Source organism: Anthonomus grandis, chromosome 10, assembly GCF_022605725.1.
Source record: "Anthonomus grandis grandis chromosome 10, icAntGran1.3, whole genome shotgun sequence".
NCBI classification, from domain to species: domain Eukaryota; kingdom Metazoa; phylum Arthropoda; class Insecta; order Coleoptera; family Curculionidae; genus Anthonomus; species Anthonomus grandis.
In genome coordinates, this window is record NC_065555.1 from 5,741,770 (window position 1) to 5,761,004 (window position 19,235).

The 19,235-nt window shown below is 34.7% G+C and overlaps 1 protein-coding gene across 1 annotated transcript; it reads right to left on the reverse strand.

Moving 5' to 3' along the window:
• Nucleotides 1-278: 278 nt before the first annotated feature.
• On the reverse strand, nucleotides 279-16,645 carry LOC126741105 (integrator complex subunit 10). Its single transcript, XM_050447435.1, has 12 exons — nucleotides 16,065-16,645; nucleotides 13,278-13,345; nucleotides 12,974-13,223; nucleotides 12,702-12,920; nucleotides 12,534-12,643; nucleotides 12,279-12,481; nucleotides 7,087-7,272; nucleotides 6,844-7,031; nucleotides 6,612-6,782; nucleotides 6,406-6,555; nucleotides 6,257-6,351; nucleotides 279-808 (listed from the first exon to the last, which is right to left on the reverse strand). Exons 1-12 carry the CDS (start codon nucleotides 16,200-16,202, stop codon nucleotides 646-648), a joined length of 1,941 nt encoding a protein of 646 aa, XP_050303392.1. The 5' UTR covers nucleotides 16,203-16,645; the 3' UTR covers nucleotides 279-645.
• Between the last annotated feature and the right edge of the window lie 2,590 nt (nucleotides 16,646-19,235).

The window sequence follows — 19,235 nt, forward strand, 5'->3', positions numbered from 1 at the left end:
ACAATACAGTTTCTTGCCCTTATATGGTTTTGATTGTAATGGGATTCTGAAGAGCCTTCCAAAGGGTTTTGATATGGGGTCATTAATACTGGTTCAAGTGGTTATTGGGTCAAAAGGAATTTTTTTACCTCAGAATTTCACCAAATAAGTGAGTCGTGAGTTGATCCTGGATAATTGGCATTGTTGCTTTATTGCAGGCATTTGGTTTCGAGTTGTAATTCGAAGGACTTTATCGTAAAAAGACTTTTATATTCGGGGATTTTATTAAATATGCGAAATAATTTTGTACACCTTTATTTAAAAAAAATAACTCTCCTTACAAACACATTATTTTTACATACAAACCGAATAAATTGCAACTCGTTAACTAACGGGGAAAATAACGATTTCATCACAGTTCACACCGTCGACCTTTTCCTCACTATTCACAGGACCGGTTGCACCGATCGGAAATACTTCCAAACAATTGCCGAGCGATTGGACCCCCTTAACGACGGTTTTTATGGGAGTTTTAACGCACGCACGTTGTATGGGAAAAACCACCAAATCACCCCGTCGCATTTTCCCGGTTTCCCTGCGTTTCCTACTTTTCCGCGATTTATCTCAGGGATTCACGTGGGAAACGACCAGGTCCTGTCGCAAGCATCATACTAGCGCCTGAAGGATAAGCGCTCGCTCGTTTTGTAAGAAACTTATCAGCAGATCGTCTAATCGCTCGTTACTTCTCGCCACTTGTCTCCTTATCGCTTGCCGCAGTTCTTCTTTGGCTCCTTTATCCGCGCCCCTGGTACCTATTCTTCTTTGGCTCCTAAAAATGCATTCAACTTTATAGAACAAGTTTGTTCTCTGAAGAGGTAGTAGAGGTGAGTGTTTTTCTTGGATAAAGAAGCAGTTAGTATGTAAGAAAATGGTTCTTCGATATTGCTTAATGAGATCCGGTAAAGGATCGAAACGTTCTACAATAAGAACCTGCTTAACACTTTTGGTGTAGTAGTTATAGTACGAGCCCTAACAACTACATGTTGGAACAAGCAGTTATTTTGAAATAAAATGCCCATTTAGCGAAAATATTATACATTTTTTTTATCATAAATATGAAATGAACAAGCATTTTTTATAATGTTTAATATTGTTTTTATAATTTATTTATATATTTTAAGTTATTTAGTATTTAATTACTTGGTAAATAACTGAGAAATGCTGACAACTAAATATTGGAACAAGTGAGTTTTAAAAAAGGAAAATACAAATTAGTAAGGCGTAACGTCGCTGTTAGCTTGAATAACAGCCTGAACTCTATGAGGCATTGTACCAGTGGCGAAGCGTACGAGTAGACAAGGTAGACACTGTCTACCTAAAATTATCCAGTTATTTGTCATTAATTTATCACGTAATTATATCATGTAATTGTTGAATTAAAATTTTAAAAAAATTAACACAGAACGTAGTCGCTATACTTACTATTATTATAAAGTATCTATACTCTATTTCAGAAGTGTATAGAGCAATAAACTGGGGAATTCCGTTCTGTTTGGCTACATTTCGTGGTAGTTCATAGGCGCAGGTACTTATAATATTTATGAATTTAAACTTTAAAAAATATGGATTTTGCCTGGGAAAAGCATAACCGCAAAGCACTTTTACTGGAGAGCGACGAAATTGTTTGTTGGAGACGACAATACTTGAGAAGTATCAAGCAGTACCGCAGGGAGCAAAAGAAAGTTTTTTATCTTGATGAGACGTGGATTAACGAAGGTTATATAGTCCAAAAAATGTGGCAAGACAAAAATATAAGCAGTGCTCGCCAAGCTTTCATAGAAGGCCTGTCTACGGGTATTAAAGTACCTTCGGGAAAAGGAAAAAGACTTATAATCACACATATTGGAAGCGAAGTTTTTTGTTCTGGAATTTTTATTTTTTCGCCCAAAGATTTTCCCACGTTGACAAACAATTCATTAAAATATTCAAATTTGTCTTGATTATTTATTAGAGTATTCCCACACTGCTATTTTCTATTTCTCCTCTTTGATTTTCATTCTTTTTTATATTTAGTTAGTTTCCCAAAATGTACGAGGGTTTTTTTTATTTTCCAATAGCTGCTCTTTGTAGTATTTATTTTTTGATTTTTATAATATGTGAATTATGTTCCTATATCTCCTGTACAAGGTTTTCATCATTGAGGTGTTCTTTGTAAAGTGTTTGTCCCACGTTTAAATTGATTTTATTATTGCATCTGTTATCCAAGGGGTTCTTTTCTTTGTCCTGTTGTAAGTTCTTACTTTCATAGTCATTTGAATATTCCTATTTAGGACTTGTACAAATTCGTTCATACTTGTATCAGGATTTAGATGTTTATATATATCATTCCATTTTTCATTTGCGAAAATATATTTTAGTTTATTAAAATCTACTATAGAATTTTTGCTGCGATATATTTTATTTATCATCATATTTGTGGGAAAAAGATCTTGCACCATCATCACATATACAGGGTGTCTGGAAAAAGGAGGCCAATCCGCCGGCCACATATAGGGTGGACCAAAATAATGCGACTTTCGTTATATCATTTTTTAATTGGGCGCACGGTATTCAATATACAGGGCGTCAAAATGAGAAATAGAAAGTCGTTTTCTTAAAGTAAGTCGAGTGTTTTATAAGATATTAAATTAAAATTTGGTGTGAGGGGATTTTTTGGAACGAGAAATTGAAATCCGTTCATAGATTTGCTGTACCTTGCAGAGGGCGCCACCTGCGGTATATTGCATGTGTTAAAAATACCAAAACTTTTTTGTACCCCTGTATAATAAAGTTCTAGTAAAAAATTCTAATTATCCAGTCTTTTCTTGTAAAAAAAGTATTCTTAGTAAATGTCGTTTCGAGAATCCGTTTATCAGATATCTTAATTGTAAAATCTAGATACATTTTATTAATTTTTTCTAAATTACTTATTATAATAAAAATCATAGAATAATGACCCTAAATTATTTATTCTACGTAACCTCCATTCATTTGTATACACATACAAGCACTCTTTATTAGAGAAAATCTAAGGCTTTGAAAAATACCTGAAATGCTCTCCAGCTGCAATAGTTCTTTCCCTTAAATGATCCTCGTTTAAAATCGGAACCATATACAAAAAGTCTTTTATACATTTCCAGACTCAAAAAATCCAAAGGTGTAAGGTCGGGCGAACGAGGTGGCCACGGAACAGGAGCATCTCGACCCCTACCAATCCAGCGATTATAAAATACTTGATGTAAATAGTTCCTAACATTTATAGCAAAATGAGCCGGAGCATCAACGAGTTGAAACCAAAGATTTTGTCTTAAATTTAGAAGCAAATCGGGCAGTATTTCTTGTAGAAACAACAGAAATAAATCACCAGTTAAATTACCTGGTAAAATGACAGCTCCTAAAAGAAAGTTATCCACAACACCTGCCCACTTGTGTTGTGACACAATGTGTCTCAACTATGGCCCTAGGATTCTCTTCAGCCAATATGTGTGCGTTACGGATATTTGTCATGCCGTTTCTCGTGAACGTGGCCTCGTCAGTAAACAGAATCTCCCTTATAAAATCCACATTTCTATTATTCATTTCACATAACCATCTACAAAAAGCAAGTCTTGCCTCGGGATCACCGGGTAAAAGACCCCTGAACTTTTTGAAGATGAATTGGGTAAAGTTGTTGACTCCATAAAATATGATGTGTCTCGGTTTTCCCAATATTTCCCACCCCATTTTCCAAAACCCTAGTATTAATGTTTGGTGATTCTTGGACAATTCTTAAAATTTCTTCCTCTTGCCCTGATTGCATCGCACGAGATCCGCCGCAATTACCCTTCCGTCTTTCGCTGAAACTTCCAGTCTTCCTTAGACAGTTAACCAAATTTAAAAAATATTTTCTTTTGGGATGAAATCGGTTTGGGAATGTCTGGGTATAGCGTCTAGCGGCTAAACTAGCATTGGAGTCACATTTTCCTAGTTAAGAATTGACAGGTATTTACCGTTTACAATAATATTTAAAACTTGCCAAACATCAAAAACATATCCGTCATTTCGAAAAAGTAAAGTTATTTCAAGAAAACTTATTTCCAAGCATTCCACCCGCTGATTGTCTGGTCTTAGTCAAAGATCTTCTCAGGGGGAAACTTGATTCACTTTTGGTGGAAAATCTACTTTTGCTTCTTTCTACTGTGTTAGATCAAAATTTTTTCCAATTTAACAACCGTTTTTTCAAACAAAAAGAAGGTCTAGCAATGGGCTGTTCTTTATCGCCATTTCTTAGTGAAGTATTTCTTAGCAACTTAGAAACAAAAATAATGAGCAGTAATTTTAAAAATAACATCATCTTTTATAAACGGTATGTGGATGATATATGTTTGATTTGGAATGGAAGTGAGGTAGAGCTTACAAATTTCCATAATTATGTCAACTCTCTTCACTCTAAAATTGAGTTCACAATCGAACGGGAACAGAACAACACCTTACCATTCTTAGATTTATTACTTAAGAGGGAAAGAAATAAGATATCCTTTGAAATATTTCGTAAACAAGCAACAACAGATAATATTATACAATATAATTCAACATCACCGTCCTCACATAAATTTGCTGCTTTTCATTCTTTATTTTACAGACTTTTTAACATCCCACTTTCTCGTGAAGCTTTTAAAAAAGAATTCCTTACCATCAAACAACTAGCAGTCAGTAACTTTTTCCCTCTTAAACCTATATATAAAATGTATTTTCAGTATGTGAACAAGTATAAATTATCATTTAATTTTATCAGACAACAAACAAACAATATCAAAACTTTTAGGTCGTTTACTTATTTTGGACCAATTTCGTCACAATTATCCCGCTTTTTTTCTCCCTTTGGCATAACCGCAGCTTTTAAAACCAATAATACCTTAAAAAACATCTAATTAAAACTAAAGATAAACTACCCCCGCTATCTTCTCCAGGAGTTTATGAGATTAGGTGTAAAGAGTGCCCTGCAATGTACGTCGGCCAGTCTGGTAGGAAGATTTCTACTAGGATTAGTGAACACAAGGCCCAATACAATAAATTAAAAAATACCGAAATCACAGTGACCAGATCAGCTTTTACTAATCACCTTCTCGACTCCAGACATGATTTTCCTGACAGCCAAAATATAAAAATACTGCATCAATGCAACAAAAGTAAAAAACTAGACTTGTTGGAGACAATGGAGATTAGTAAAGCTTTTAAAAGCCCAGATCTGTCCTGTGTTAATGAAAGGTTTGATTTTGATGGCCACCTAGTTTTTAATAACCTCAAGTAGTTCTAGACTCTTAAATGATGGTTAGATTTCTGAAATGTATAAAGGATTTGATTGTTTAGTTGAGTTCTTTGTACATAGATAGTGCCACTTTATTGTAATCTTTGTTTACTTAAATATTAGGTGTTTTGTGTATGTTATGGTAAGTTTTTGTTGAATTCTCCTGTTTTCGGGTTACATAATTTTAATTATTGTTTAGGTCTGATGATGCTCTAGTCGAGCGAAACATGTAACATTCGTTATTTTATTAAATGTATTTGTGATGCTGTAGATTTCGTGTTTTTTACCTTTTATAAAAAAAAAAAAAAAAAAAAAAAATTTCGAAAAAGGATACATTTCTTGGTCTATGAGCCATTATGGGTTTTATAAATTGTAAGAAAACACACCAAATACAAATATGTAATTTAAAAACCTCGATTTATTTTGGTAGTAATTGAGAAGCTTGTGAAGAGCGTCAGAAGCGTTTAAATTTGTTACTTTGACAGTACGTAAAAAGTTACTGGATCCGGGAGGTCAGCCAATTTGTTTAGAAAGAAGTATTTGCCTCCTTTTTCCGGACACCTATATATCAATTCAATAAAACCAAATCAAAAGTCCATTTTATTCTATACAAGATGATTCTTATGTAAGTTTTTATGCTTCAATTTAAGAAACGATATTCATAAAAAAACTAAGAATGACTAAAGAAATGTAAAAAATCGTTTCTCTAAAGAGACATGTTTGTGGTCTTGAAGTTTTTTTTTAAATTTTAAAATATTCCAAATTACTCAGTATAGAATTATTATAAGACAAAATTGACAAGGATTGATTGGTTCTTATTTACTGTAATGCAATGACATTTTGGCGACAATTAAAGCCTTTTATGCCAATAAAATATAACGTTTCGACCCTGAATGACCTAATTCAACTCCTGTACTAGTAAACACAGTAAATCTATCTTGATCTGCTTACCCAAAATTTGGCAATATTTCCAAATTGATTTGTCCCCCTTGGGGCGTCCAAAGGTACGTCAGCTCCTCCATTATATCAACATTAATGATGTAATTCTATAAAAAAAAAAATTAATTTACTAAATTAAGAAGAACCCAATAAAAATTCACCTGAAACAAGTGATACTGAAATGATCTGTGCTGCTTGATTTCCTCCAAAAGGGGAGGAATAAAATCTTCTTCCTGGGGCCAATCGAGCTGCACCAGCACGAATATGTGACCAATGGAGAGTTCGCTGTAGTCGTGTTTGCCCATGTTTTCCTAAAAAAAAAACACACACCTCATATAGAATTCTGGATAGCGTTCACATAACCTACTTTTATGCATCTGAGCAGCAGTTTTACGAGATATTGTAAAACGGCCATCCTGGTAACAGGTAAATAGTGTAAATGCCTCTGATTCCCTCCTGTAATTAGACCGCTGCTAAGACTTCCGTGGTTATTTTTTGGCAGAAGTGGCAAAGACAGCAGTAAAGGTTCCAGGCATGACTAAAATAACAATAACGACCTGAAGACGGTTTAAATTGAGCGAAACAATTATTGTACATACCCTATAATTTTTCTTGATATACAATATACTGGCCACCCTAATGTACTTTTGTAATAGTACATGGTTTTCTGTAATTTTCTGTAGGCACAGCAGGGCCTCATCGTACCTCGCCCGATAGAGGGCGTAGTCTATTATAAACACTGATAACCAAGAGTCTAGTTTTAGATACGAGTAGATTCTAAGGAATTCTGCAAATAAATGGAAACGTTTCTAAAGAAGTTGACCATTTATGAATGATCATACCTCTATGGAGATTTTCGGAAGAGAAAATCAGGTCCCAACAGTTGACGCACATCAAAAAGTTGCTTTGCATCACTTTTAATTCGGATTTTTCCACCGAAATGTGAGGGTTCGTATTGTGAATTAAATCAGTGTCGCCCTTACGTTTCTTATTTTTAGGCTCGCAAGCGGGATTTGGCAGTGTGGGATCTAAAATATCCTTGTGAGCAATAGTGGCACATACAAGCGAGCAAAACAAATGTAAAAAACTCCAAATCAGGGTCTCATTAAACATATGTATGTCGGAGAGTCAGTATTATTATTTTCGGCGGACATGTTCGTTATAAGTAAAACTCGTAATTCATGAAAACACACACTTAATTACGTCAGTATAAAGTACCGTCGCGAATAAAATAAAAGAACTAGTAGTTCTCTCAAAAGACTGGCTTTTCTTTTCCTTTATGCTTCTCCAAGCATTCATTCCCGGCTTCGTTCCACTCTCTCGATATCTCTTAAAAGATATTGAGTCATGTCCTTTATTTTATTTCTAAATAAACTTCACTAAAAATCAACATGAACCCAGTTTCATAAAAATAATTAATGGACGGCCGTGCCGCCGATCGGTGACAGTAACTTAATACCAAGCCTATTACTAATCAAAATAAATCCTTATCTTAATATTCTTAGAAAAATACGTATAGCCGACATGTATAATAGAATTTCTTAAAAAGCTACACGTGTTTCACTCCTATCGGAGCATCGTCAGGTTACGACTTTTCAGCCTGGTTAAATACCACACTGACAGATAGTTACATCTGTTTTAGAAGCACTTCAGTAGAGTTAACTAATTTTTTTTTTAAATATCTACAGTACAAGTATATTCCATCTGGTGATTGCCTTCATTTGGTCAGAGATCCCCTGTCGGCAAATTATATTGCCGAAATACTACATCTGCAATATTGCTTCTTGCAGCAATGTTTTAATGTCCGCTTTTTTCATTGCATGCGCAACATTGCTGAAACATTATAGCAATATTTCATGGGGTATGTTACTGTAATGTTGCATCAATGTATATGCTGTATTGTACTAATACTCACGTAATATTACTTATATATTTCATTTATATTGCTGAGCTATATTTTATATTGAATTTGCAATATTGATAAAATATAACAAAATTAATATTCCATTCTTATTAATAATATTATTGATAAAAGGTAATGAATAAGTTAAAGGATATATTATATATTGGGATAAAGCCATTTATTATAAGAGAGTGAACAGTCCTGATGAGGGCTATTGTTGTAATAAAATGCCTGTTAAGTTACCAATAAGCTTTCAAAAATTTTTATTTTCTTCTTCAGAGCTATAAATTTATAAAAGGAATAATATATAATTATTTTTGTAGATTTGCTTGTACAATGGAAATTCATTATAAGTATACTTATTTACACATTTAATTATGAATGTCTACTATGAGGCCACATCTTTGTTGGTTTATTTAGCCAAAAGACTACATTTTATTTGATTTTTATAGTTTTTTAAAAACTTACATTTTTTGGTAAACCCACCACTATGGACAATGCCATCCACATTCCTACAAATTTGCCTCTTAATTCACTTTTTTGTCGCCTTTTCAACTGTCCCCTTTCTAAAGAAGCTTTTCTTGCTGAGTTAAACTTAATCAAACATATCGCTTTCAGTAAAGCCGGGCGTCCACCGAAAGCGGTGCTGTGCTGTGCTGGGTGGAGCGGCGTTGAGCGGTGCTGGGTTGCCAATGCATTCTTATGAAGTACCGTCCACTAAAGCTGGGGCGCTGTGCGGCGAGACAAGCTATGTCGTGCGGGGCCGCATGACTTCGCTTTGTGTTCGATTGACGCTGTGCGGAGACGGGCAAACTCGTTTTGTTTTTTTTTTATTAATTACGATAAAAATGGAACAATTCATTGAAACTGTGAGATTAAATCCTTGCCTATGGAAAGTAGATGAAAAGAACTATAAAAGTCAAGACGCACGTGATATTGTCTGGGAAGAAGTCTCAAAAAAGTGCAATATAACAGACGGTAAGTTTAAATAAATAAAATTAAAATCACACAAATTCACACAGAATTAAAAATTAAAAACAAAATTAAACACAAAATTAAAAAATCACACAGATTGGTCCGAAAAAGTTAAGATAGAAAAATGAACTTTATTTCACTCCATCTTTTAACAGAATTAGCTCTAGAGTCCCATAAAGTCGTAAAAGTCACTATATTATTTATTTGGCATCCTGTATTTTAAAAACAGTTGGATAAAGATAAAAGTGTGATACATTAAAGTTTTTAGAATCTAGTGTGAAATGTGAAATCCAAAAAAGTAACAATATTAGGCTGTTTCATTCAAAATAAGCGAGTAGGGGTGTAGTTTACAGTAGTGTGGTTACGTAAAACACCCTGTATACCTATATTATTTATCTATATTCCATACTTACCTAAAGTAAATGGTTACTAAGGTATAGGGTGTTAAATTTTAATATTTATTTTTATTTATTCTTTATTTTAACTCGAAAAGAACCATTTATTCAAGAAATTTGGTACAGGATACTTAAAATAAATACAAAACGTACGACAATTTGTTTTATTACTCCTGGTTATTTACATAATTTTATCTTGCCACGGAATCCTTCCTGTGTCAGAGTTAAAGTAGTTACAAAAGTTCTGCCTTATGGCAAAAGATTCAGCTGTTGCTCTTACACCTCTATGTGCTAATGGCAACCACTGATTTTCAGGCAAACTTTTTCCTAATTGTTCTTCATTTATATTAGGCGATCTACCTTCCCTAGTGCCTAAATAATTATGTAGAACACAGGTCGCTTTAATTATGCTATCTATACTCTCCAATTTGCATTCCAATGGACGTTTATAGATTCGAAATCTTGCTGCCAATATACCGAAAGTATTTTCTATAACTCGTCTAGCTCTGCTCAAGCGATAATTAAAAACACGATTTTCTTTATTTAAAGATCGTCTTGGAAATGGTCTCATTAGATTTACCATGAGCGGAAATGCCTCATCTCCGACTAATACGAAGGGAAAATTATATTCATTATAATTTTCCATGAGACTAGGTTCAGGAAAATTAAACGAATTTGTTTTTAACCTTCGCCCAATAGGACTATCAGCAAATATTCCCCCGTCACTAAATCTGCCTGATGACCCAATGTCGACTGCAATCAGTTGATAATTGGCACTTGCTATGGCCATCAATACTACAGAAAAAGTTTTCTTGTAGTTAAAAAACGATGAACCTGAATTCGGTGGGGCTTTTATAACCACATGCTTGCCGTCTATAGCACCGACACATTTTGGAAACTGCCATCGTTCTCTAAATTCCAATTCATAGGCTTTCCAAGACTCTTGGTCGGGCATTTTCATGAATGTCGGTTGCAACTGGGACCAAAGGGATGAACAAACTTCATTAACTATCTTTGAGACAGTTCTTTCTCCTAAACGGAAACTATATCCAATTGTTTTGTAGGAATCGCCCGTCGCTAGAAATCTAAAAAAAAAAGTTTTTTTTTAATTTTATTAATATTTAAATTAGTTTTTTTTTTTTAGGAAAAGAGGCTAAACGGGTATGGAAAAAGTTAAGGGATTCTTTCAGGGACGCTTTAAAAAGGCAAAATGAATGTAAAAGTGGGGACGCAGCACCTGCGGTAAAACGGTTGTGGGTATACCAAAAACAAATGGAATTGTTGATTCCATATATGACCAACCGAAAAAGATGTTCCAACGTAGCTGACACGCAATCATCAAACGAAAATACAATGGAAACATGGCCACATGAAGAAATACAAACTCAAAACGAACAATCACACAGTGACTTTGAACACACGGTAGTGACTGACGAAGAAACTCAAATAAGTAGTAGAGAAACCCAAGAGAAAAATCCTGAGTTTATAGAGCCTGTTAAGAAGAAAAAAAGTCAATGGCAAGAAAACGTTGTATCGATAATGAAACAACAAACTGAAAAAAGGGAGGCTAGGGCTGCTGAGCGAGACGCTCAAAGAAAAGAATTTGAACAAAAATTGCGGTCGAATGATCCTCTTAAGGAATTTTTCAACAGTATGTATTTAACAACAGCTGCTATGCCTCCACATTTACAAGTTTCCATTAAGCGAAAAATATTTGATGCTGTTACTGAGGCGGAACTGAGTAATTTTACGAGCCACGCCAGCAGCAGCACTGGTACTCACGGTTCCCAACATTACTTTCACACACTACAGCCACCCCAACATTCGAACTCAATTTATAATAATCATAATCATCATCATCATACTTCTACTCCGCTACCGTCACCACAATCAACATCCAACCAGTCATCAAGCGACGAAACTGCAGGAAGCTACTTTGGAAATTGGAATTTAGATAATCCATAATTATTATATTAATATTACTATTAGCTATTATAGCAGAAATATTAATTATTTATTTAATACCTATTAGATTATTTTTTTATGATGGAATAAATTTGTGTCAGGAAAAACTAAAAATATTACTTTTAAATAATCAAAAAAATAACTTACCTTAAACATACACCCAAACGCTCCTCTGTTGTGACACTTTATCGGTAGTTCGTATTAAGCTTTATAATTTCAAATCTTATTAATTCATGAATTTCCACAAACTGAGCTCTAGAAAGCCTAAAGTAATTTTTAAACTGCTCATCACTTAACACTGGAATTAATTTATGAAATTCGCCAAATTGTTTTCGCTCTACTAAATGATTTGATATCCAAAATCTGTGTTTTCTTTTATCCGCCATAAGCATACAACTTAATAAATTATTTGTATGCTCATCTTCGGAATCATCCTCTTCTGAACTTAAATCAAAAAGATTCTTTTCAATTTCTATATTATTAAACATAATTAAAAGATTAATAATTTATAAGATCATATTATGCTTGCTAACGCACGACAAACTTTTGGTGGACTGTCCAACTACAGCTTTGCCCAACGCAGCACAGCACAGCACCGCTTTCGGTGGACGCCCGGCTTAATGGTTTTCTTTCAAGAAAGTTTTTCAGCATATTTTATAAGCGTTCTTTTGCTACTATTTTTTATTTACTTTTAGGTCTGATGAAGCTCACTGAAACACGTGTAGCTTTTCAAAAAATTATTTATACATATGTTTAATGAGGCCCTGTGTTTCTTAGTTACAAGCAAGGTCTTTACCTATAAAAGCCTCCACTAAACAATAAGGGGTGGCAGTCTGTCCTGGTGCTTGATCCGGCACAAGACTAACAATATACTCGTGAAGACAGTATAGAAAGAATACCGATAAGCAAAAAATTAGTTGCTTATCTTCATAGTGAAGTAGAGTTTTGGACTTTAGTTGCCAGTAACTCAAAACCTTTTGCCAGTAGCCCTCTTTTGACCTAAAACGCATCATTTTAAACCATTAGCCTTTCACCCTCATACAAAACTTACCAGCCAACGGTGAAATTCACAAAGTTTGCATCCCAACTCAACTGCTTACCAACAAACTCAACCACAAAAAATAATTTATGCCAAATGTTCTCCTTACTGGACTCACTTTCCTGGAGGGAAAAAATTATGCATTTAATGTTGTAACATAAGAAATGGCAACCATATAACCTGCACTGATGCACAAGACTTTCCCAAGCAACACAAATAATACTCCAGCGACTTATTAAGTAACTTAAGCAATAATTTAGTGCTCAAGTCTAACTTAACCTCTTGCTTGGCCAACAAGGGCAAAAGTTCGCCAACCAACAGTTTCCTATAAGGATTAATGGGCTGATGGCCATCGACACTATGCTTTTCAGCCGACATCAATGTATCCACCAATCTAGGCTAAGCAAAACAATAGAATTCACTGTAATATTTCCACCCTTAAACTTACTCACCCCATAACTGGATATAGCTGTCGGAAATCTTTGTAAAAGTAACAACAACAGTCGACAATGTTCCATAGTGTCCTCGCAATGATCTGCAGTAAATAGTAATAGTTTATGTTGTACCTCAGAAGAGATGTGCCTAAACATTTCGCATAAAAATTGTTTTTCTGGGTCTTCAGTATCTGCCTCAGAACGAAGGGCAACCGTGACTTTTTCAACTTCTTTGAAAAGCTCTGGGGTTTGTTGGAACTTGCCGATCCTTTAAAACGCTTGCAATTTGAGTTATTTGTTTGGTTTATTGAGGAGTACTTACAAGTCACTGAAGCATTTGGCCGCCTCTTTGACGTTACCGGCGGCTTTTTCGATTAGGTAAGCTTCGAACTAATAAAAAATATATCACAATTATTTTATAAATATATCACGAGTATTTCTGTATGTAATATTAATAAATTTGATTGATTATCCACAATTATAGACAATATTTTTGCCTCATTTTATAATGACAAAATAAGGGTTTTGGCTATAGCATAAATACTTCAGCATGAATCCTGGAATGATTTACTTTGTTTTTAAACAAAATTATATAATATATTGATCTTCCTGTTCTACTAGAATTTGTTGAATAAATCTGGTTGAATTGCAACTCAGACTGGCTTAGTAATGAGATTGTAAGCAATGACGCAAAAATCTGCTTTGTCTGTTTATGAGTTGTAGAAAATCAAATAGTAAATAAATAAGCGCAAACTATAAACTAAAATTCAAAGAATATAGGGAACCAATTATTACTAACAAGAAAAATGCCTATTATAAATAGGTTCCTCTAATAAAATGATGTGGAAAGGAAAGTCATCCGTGAAAAGAGTTGGGGGGAGGACACGAAGATCCCCTGATTCTGTGAAATGAAAACTGCCTCTACAAACTTCCTCTTCCGCCAGTGCTGTTCCTTGTGCAGAATCTTGGCTTCTGACCAATGGATATTGTGTCCATTATGCCACGCGTGCTCTGCTATTCCGGATTTGGAAACCTCTCCTCTTTGGGTCCAGCTGCGATGTTCCTTCGCTCTGACTTCTAGAGGGCGCTTCGTTTCACCTATGTATGAGTCACCGCACTCACATGGGATCTGGTAGACGAAATTTTTGGTATCCAACAGGCCATCTGGTTTGGTCTTTGATACCACGCTTCTGATAGTGGTGCTCAGTAGAATCAATCCACCTACCACGTCCTGAGGCCGAGGAATTTCGACACGAGGTAAGGGTTGCTCTGGACTCACTTAAAAAACAGAAACCTTCGCAGAACATCAGCAAAGAAGAGGAAACAGCTCTCAGGAATCTCAAAAGTGAAAAGAACATTAAAATTCTTCCTGCAGATAAGAGCAATGCAACTGTGGTTATGGACCTGGAAACCTACGAAAACAAGGTTGAGGAAGTTTTGAACAAAGGCGAATACAGGCTACTATCTAAGGATCCCACGACAACCATAGAAGGTCGAATTTACAGAGCACTTAAGAAGTACTCCTCAACATTGTCGGATGCGGTACGCTCTAGACTGACACCACATTATAGCAAACCTCGACACCTATACGGACTACCCAAGATTCATAAGGAGCAAATGCCTCTGCGGCCCATCACGAGTTCTAGAAATTCGCCGACATCAGAACTCTCGAAATTCCTTTTGGAGATCATTAGATCGATCCAGGGAAATGCAGCGTCTTTCGTGCGAAAGAGCCCCCTAGAAGTCAGAGCGAAGGAACATCACAGCTGGACCCAAAGAGGAGAGGTTTACAAATCCTAATATAATCCTAATATCCTATAATGGACACAATATCCATTGGTCAGAAGCCAAGATTCTGCACAAGGAACAGCACTGGCGGAAGAGGAAGTTCATAGAGGCAGTTTTCATTTCACCAAATCAGGTGATCTTCAGCCAGCCAAGCGTCGATGTACCCAACATCTGGAAGCCACTACTCTCAGTACAGTGTAGGATCTAGAGAGAGGAGTGTCCTCCCCCCAACTCTTTTCATGGATGACTTTCCTTTCCACATCCCTGCACACATCTAGTATATAAGCCTATAGAATAGTAGTTTGCTGTCAGTTTACACTTGATAATGGTTGGAGATACTTACCAACCGAAACGTCGTGTTACATTAAATAAATAAGACAATGCAAGTTCGACACGATGTTTTCAATTATTACAGTATTGCAGCTGAATAATTTAACCACTATTTTATTGTCAAATACAAGACAAGTGACCACTCATCAATCAATTTCTGTTCTTCATTCTAATGCAGAAGCTTGTGGTAACTCAACGTTTCTTCAACCAGTTACTGAGCTTGAGGTCCATGAGTTTTTGAGGTTCATGCAAGTACTCAAGAGATATCCTTGGCAATTAAAGTATCCGAATATATACCTCCTGTACTGACTTGTGAAGGTGTTTTTCAAAGTCAACTGAAAGTGTCCATTATACCTATTTGACAAACACATCTCGTGAGAGTCTGCTCACCCGTCGATGCTATTGTATCCCTTGTAAATTCTGTGGTTCAAAGATTAGATATCAAAACAGTTATGATAGGAGTCTTCTTCTATAAAGCTGATGTGGTTGAGTCTAATTTGATAACCTCAAATATCTTATATGCTAATATGACTTCTATAGAAACAAATAGCTCTGTAACTGAATCTAAGAGATTGGCGGGATTATGCATTGACCAGGTGCCATATGAGTAAAACTCAGTTTATGCTATTTACTACTCACATTAATGAATCTGAGGTGGCTTTAAATATTGAGGGTGGTGAAAAAATGAAATAAAAAAAGAAAATGCATTATATAAGGCTGTAGCCAGGATTGTCACGAAAGGGACACTTACAAGCCTTCCAGGGCAACTCGATGTTTTAAATTAATTATTATTAGATCTAAACCTACGTTTCAGGAGTACCAATTGCACGGAAAATAAACCATTATTTAATAGGTTTTTTGAGTGCTTGAATGGAAGTCTGAACTTGTTCTATTATGTAAATCCCAGTGAGTATGAGTTAAAATTTTATAAACACTTATCAACAAAAAGAGAACTATGGCCCTAGCATAATAATAAATATATAGTAGGTACCTGCACAGTAAAGTTATTGGGGTACAGTGATTTAGCCGTTAGCATCCAGGCTTTTGCAGAGTAGGGGTCGATTTTCAGTGCTTCTTTGGCCCGCTGTACCACGTACTCCTCGTCGGTTAGCTCTCGGTCCACCTCCATTTTATCACTATTTAGGTTTTTAAGTGAAAGCAAGTTTACTTATTTTTTTTTTAGAAAAACAAACAATTTCTTAATAAAAAAGTGAGGTTGGAAAGGTAAGGACAATTAAGTATTAGACATTTGAAGTATATGTCAGCAGGCATGGTTGTCAGATCTTATGTTCTGCGCGATAATGATAGGGTAATAAAACTAAGATAAAAGAAACTGGAAGAACTGAAAAGGACGTGACAAAGGCTTTATAGCGCTCTAAGACAATAATTGCGAAAATTTTCAGAAATAATTGAATGGCTTAAGTGAGGTTAGAAATTGCATTTTGACGTAAGACGTTTGACGTATAAGACAAATTAACCTAAAAGATTATTTTGGCCTCAAAATAATAATGAATAAAAAAAAACTAAAATAACAGATCCAACTGTTGAAAAAAATATTCCCAAAAATAAATTATAAAGTAGGGAGTTCATAAAGCCAAACTTTCGCCATATTACGAAAACGCCTTTTTGCCATATGACAGGCGATGTATAAGAATAAACATCAACTTAACACGCTGTTGCCAGATCGTCTAGATTCCAAAACTACGATGGAAAACTTTGTATTTAATTTTTTTTAAAAAACGAGCCTTAAATTACTAACTGATAAAAAGGATTGAATTGCTTATTTTATTTTTTAGAAAACTGAGATTTATTCAGATGATTTCGGGGTTGTCAGACCATCCGACATAACCTGAAAATCACATAATTCATTTATACATACAATAACATGCACTTTAAACGAAATAAAAAAATTAAAAAGCCATCATTCAGACTGTCGGTACTAATTAGTAAGAAACGGGCAATAATTAGCTCCCCGGATCGTAATATGCGTTACATGGGAATCGATTAATAAAGCGCCACTAAATCCGTTTTATTCCGTTTAAACTGGTTCAAACAGATTCGAATCGCTTTTTGTTAATAATGCGGGTGCACATACTTAAATTTCGATCTTGATCAACCAGAGAGAGCATGAAGGGGCGATTTTTTGGAACTGTCGCCATTTTGTTTCCAAATGACGCCATTTTGACACGCCCAATTATAGATTTTTCCAAATAGCTTAATTTTAATTGTTTAAACACACCGGTTTTGTTATGGTGTTATTAATATTTAATTTATAAACAATATAAGAGTGGTTCGAATAACAAACCGACCCAATGGTAAAAATATTTTTGGTACGACTACTGGTACGACAGACGATTTTTGCTCTCTAGCTTATATTATTTTTTCTAAATTTAAATGTCCTCGATTTTAGTGGATTGGGGGTGACACATCTCGTGAGAGTAGAATGTGCAAATGGAACCAGGGTTTGAAGCGATGGTTTTGGTAAGTCTTAGAAAAACGTCAACACAAACAAACGCTGAAACAGGTGTCCAATGAACTAATTTTTCGAAATCATTTTGGTGGCCAACCCGTATATTAAATGGCACAATTAACGAGCATCTCGCTTAACAATTCTCACTGCCCTTTGTATTGAACTTTCTAATTAAAACCAATTAACGATCAACCGGTAACGGTCGGAAATCTTCGGATCGTTCTGCCCGACCGACGGTTTCTAAATCCTGCAATAAACATATGAGTAATATCAATATTTTGAGCGTAACTTAAGTTAAGTAAAAAAAAATGAGAACTCTGCCACACCCTGTACAAAAAAAAAAAAATAAGTGAATTTGAATGCCTGAAAATGTGTGTTAGGTTTATCAGTTGAAATTTTAGAAGGCATGTGAACCCACCCTTAGGAATCACAAAGCACAACGTCAAATTGAATATCAGAAAGATTTTTTTAAATATGTTTAATGGCTGCGAAGATATAGACAAAAATTGAATCCTTTCACATTATTGTTCAAATCGGTAGATTTACTAAAAAGCTTGTAACTTCGAAAGTTGTTTAAGTACAAAAATCGTTAATATATAAAATTGTGCAGATTGAGCCATCTCACCTTTGTGTCAAAACCGTTTAAAAAAATCCTTAATTAGTTTCGAAAATATTCACAAAATTGTGCAAAAAAAATCGATAGTCCTTCCAGACGGGTTGTCCACCTCAATTTTATCACTTTTGAGGCTCAGCTTTTAAGTCAAGCATTTTTTTTTTAAGAAAATAAACAATTTTTTGATAAAAAAATGAGGTGAGAAAGACGGAGTTTGTCAAACTTTGACAAGTGGTGACATTTGAAGTACTCAAATTCAATAGCGTCTAAAATACGTCCAAAAACTGAATCGTTTCGTCAAAAGTTCAATTCGGCGGATTTACTAAAATGCTTGTAACTTCTAAAGTTATTTAAGAAGAAAAATCCTTAATATATCAAATTATGCAGATTGAGTCGTCTCACCTTTGTGTTGAAACCGTTTAAAAAAGCCTCAATTAATTTCAAAATTATTAAAAAAAATTGCAAAATTAAGCAAAAATAAATCGATAGTGCTTCCAGACAGTTGAAACCCTGTTTAATTGACCTTAATATAAATATAAACAAATTAAATTTTTATATGGTTTTCAACATGAGAATCTCTCATTTCCGAAATAATAATAATAATTTGAATTGTTATTATATGAAGTATCATCACGCGAAACTATTTACTTTCCGATTAAAGCAGCTTTTTCTGTTTTATAGTTTATTTACCTTCGGTAAAATAAGATTGTGTTAACCTCGGATTTAATAACTTTTGATGGTACAACTAGTTAGCGCCACGTGCCTAAATTGTGTCCCTTTGTGGTGCATCATTTAGGCCTTAAGTCTGTCTAAGTCGAGGATTTACTAGGAAATATGCCGATGATTGATTTTGGCTAAAGTTAAGAAAAAAAAATGGAATTACATGACGTCACACTAAAAAGGGGCCAGGGTTAATAAAGCAACGAAAATTTTACAAAAAACATTTTTTGGCTTAAAACCGGCATTTTTCCGGTTAATAATTAGCATATCTAGTGAAAATCAGTTAATTTCGGACCACAACGACCGAAGATGCCGAATAATTAAAACCGGACAATTATGAAGGCTCCTTTTCGGGGAAA

Excerpts from the sequence above, each read along its gene's own strand:
- LOC126741105 (XM_050447435.1), bottom strand. The coding sequence starts at position 16,202 with ATGGAGGTGGACCGAGAGCTAACCGACGAGGAGTACGTGGTACAGCGG. Across the intron at positions 12,482-12,533 it reads GTGAATTTCACCGTTGGCTG|GTCAAAAGAGGGCTACTGGC; the intron begins GTAAGTTTTGTA and ends GATGCGTTTTAG. Across the intron at positions 6,783-6,843 it reads ATATCAAGAAAAATTATAGG|TCATGCCTGGAACCTTTACT; the intron begins GTATGTACAATA and ends TTGTTATTTTAG.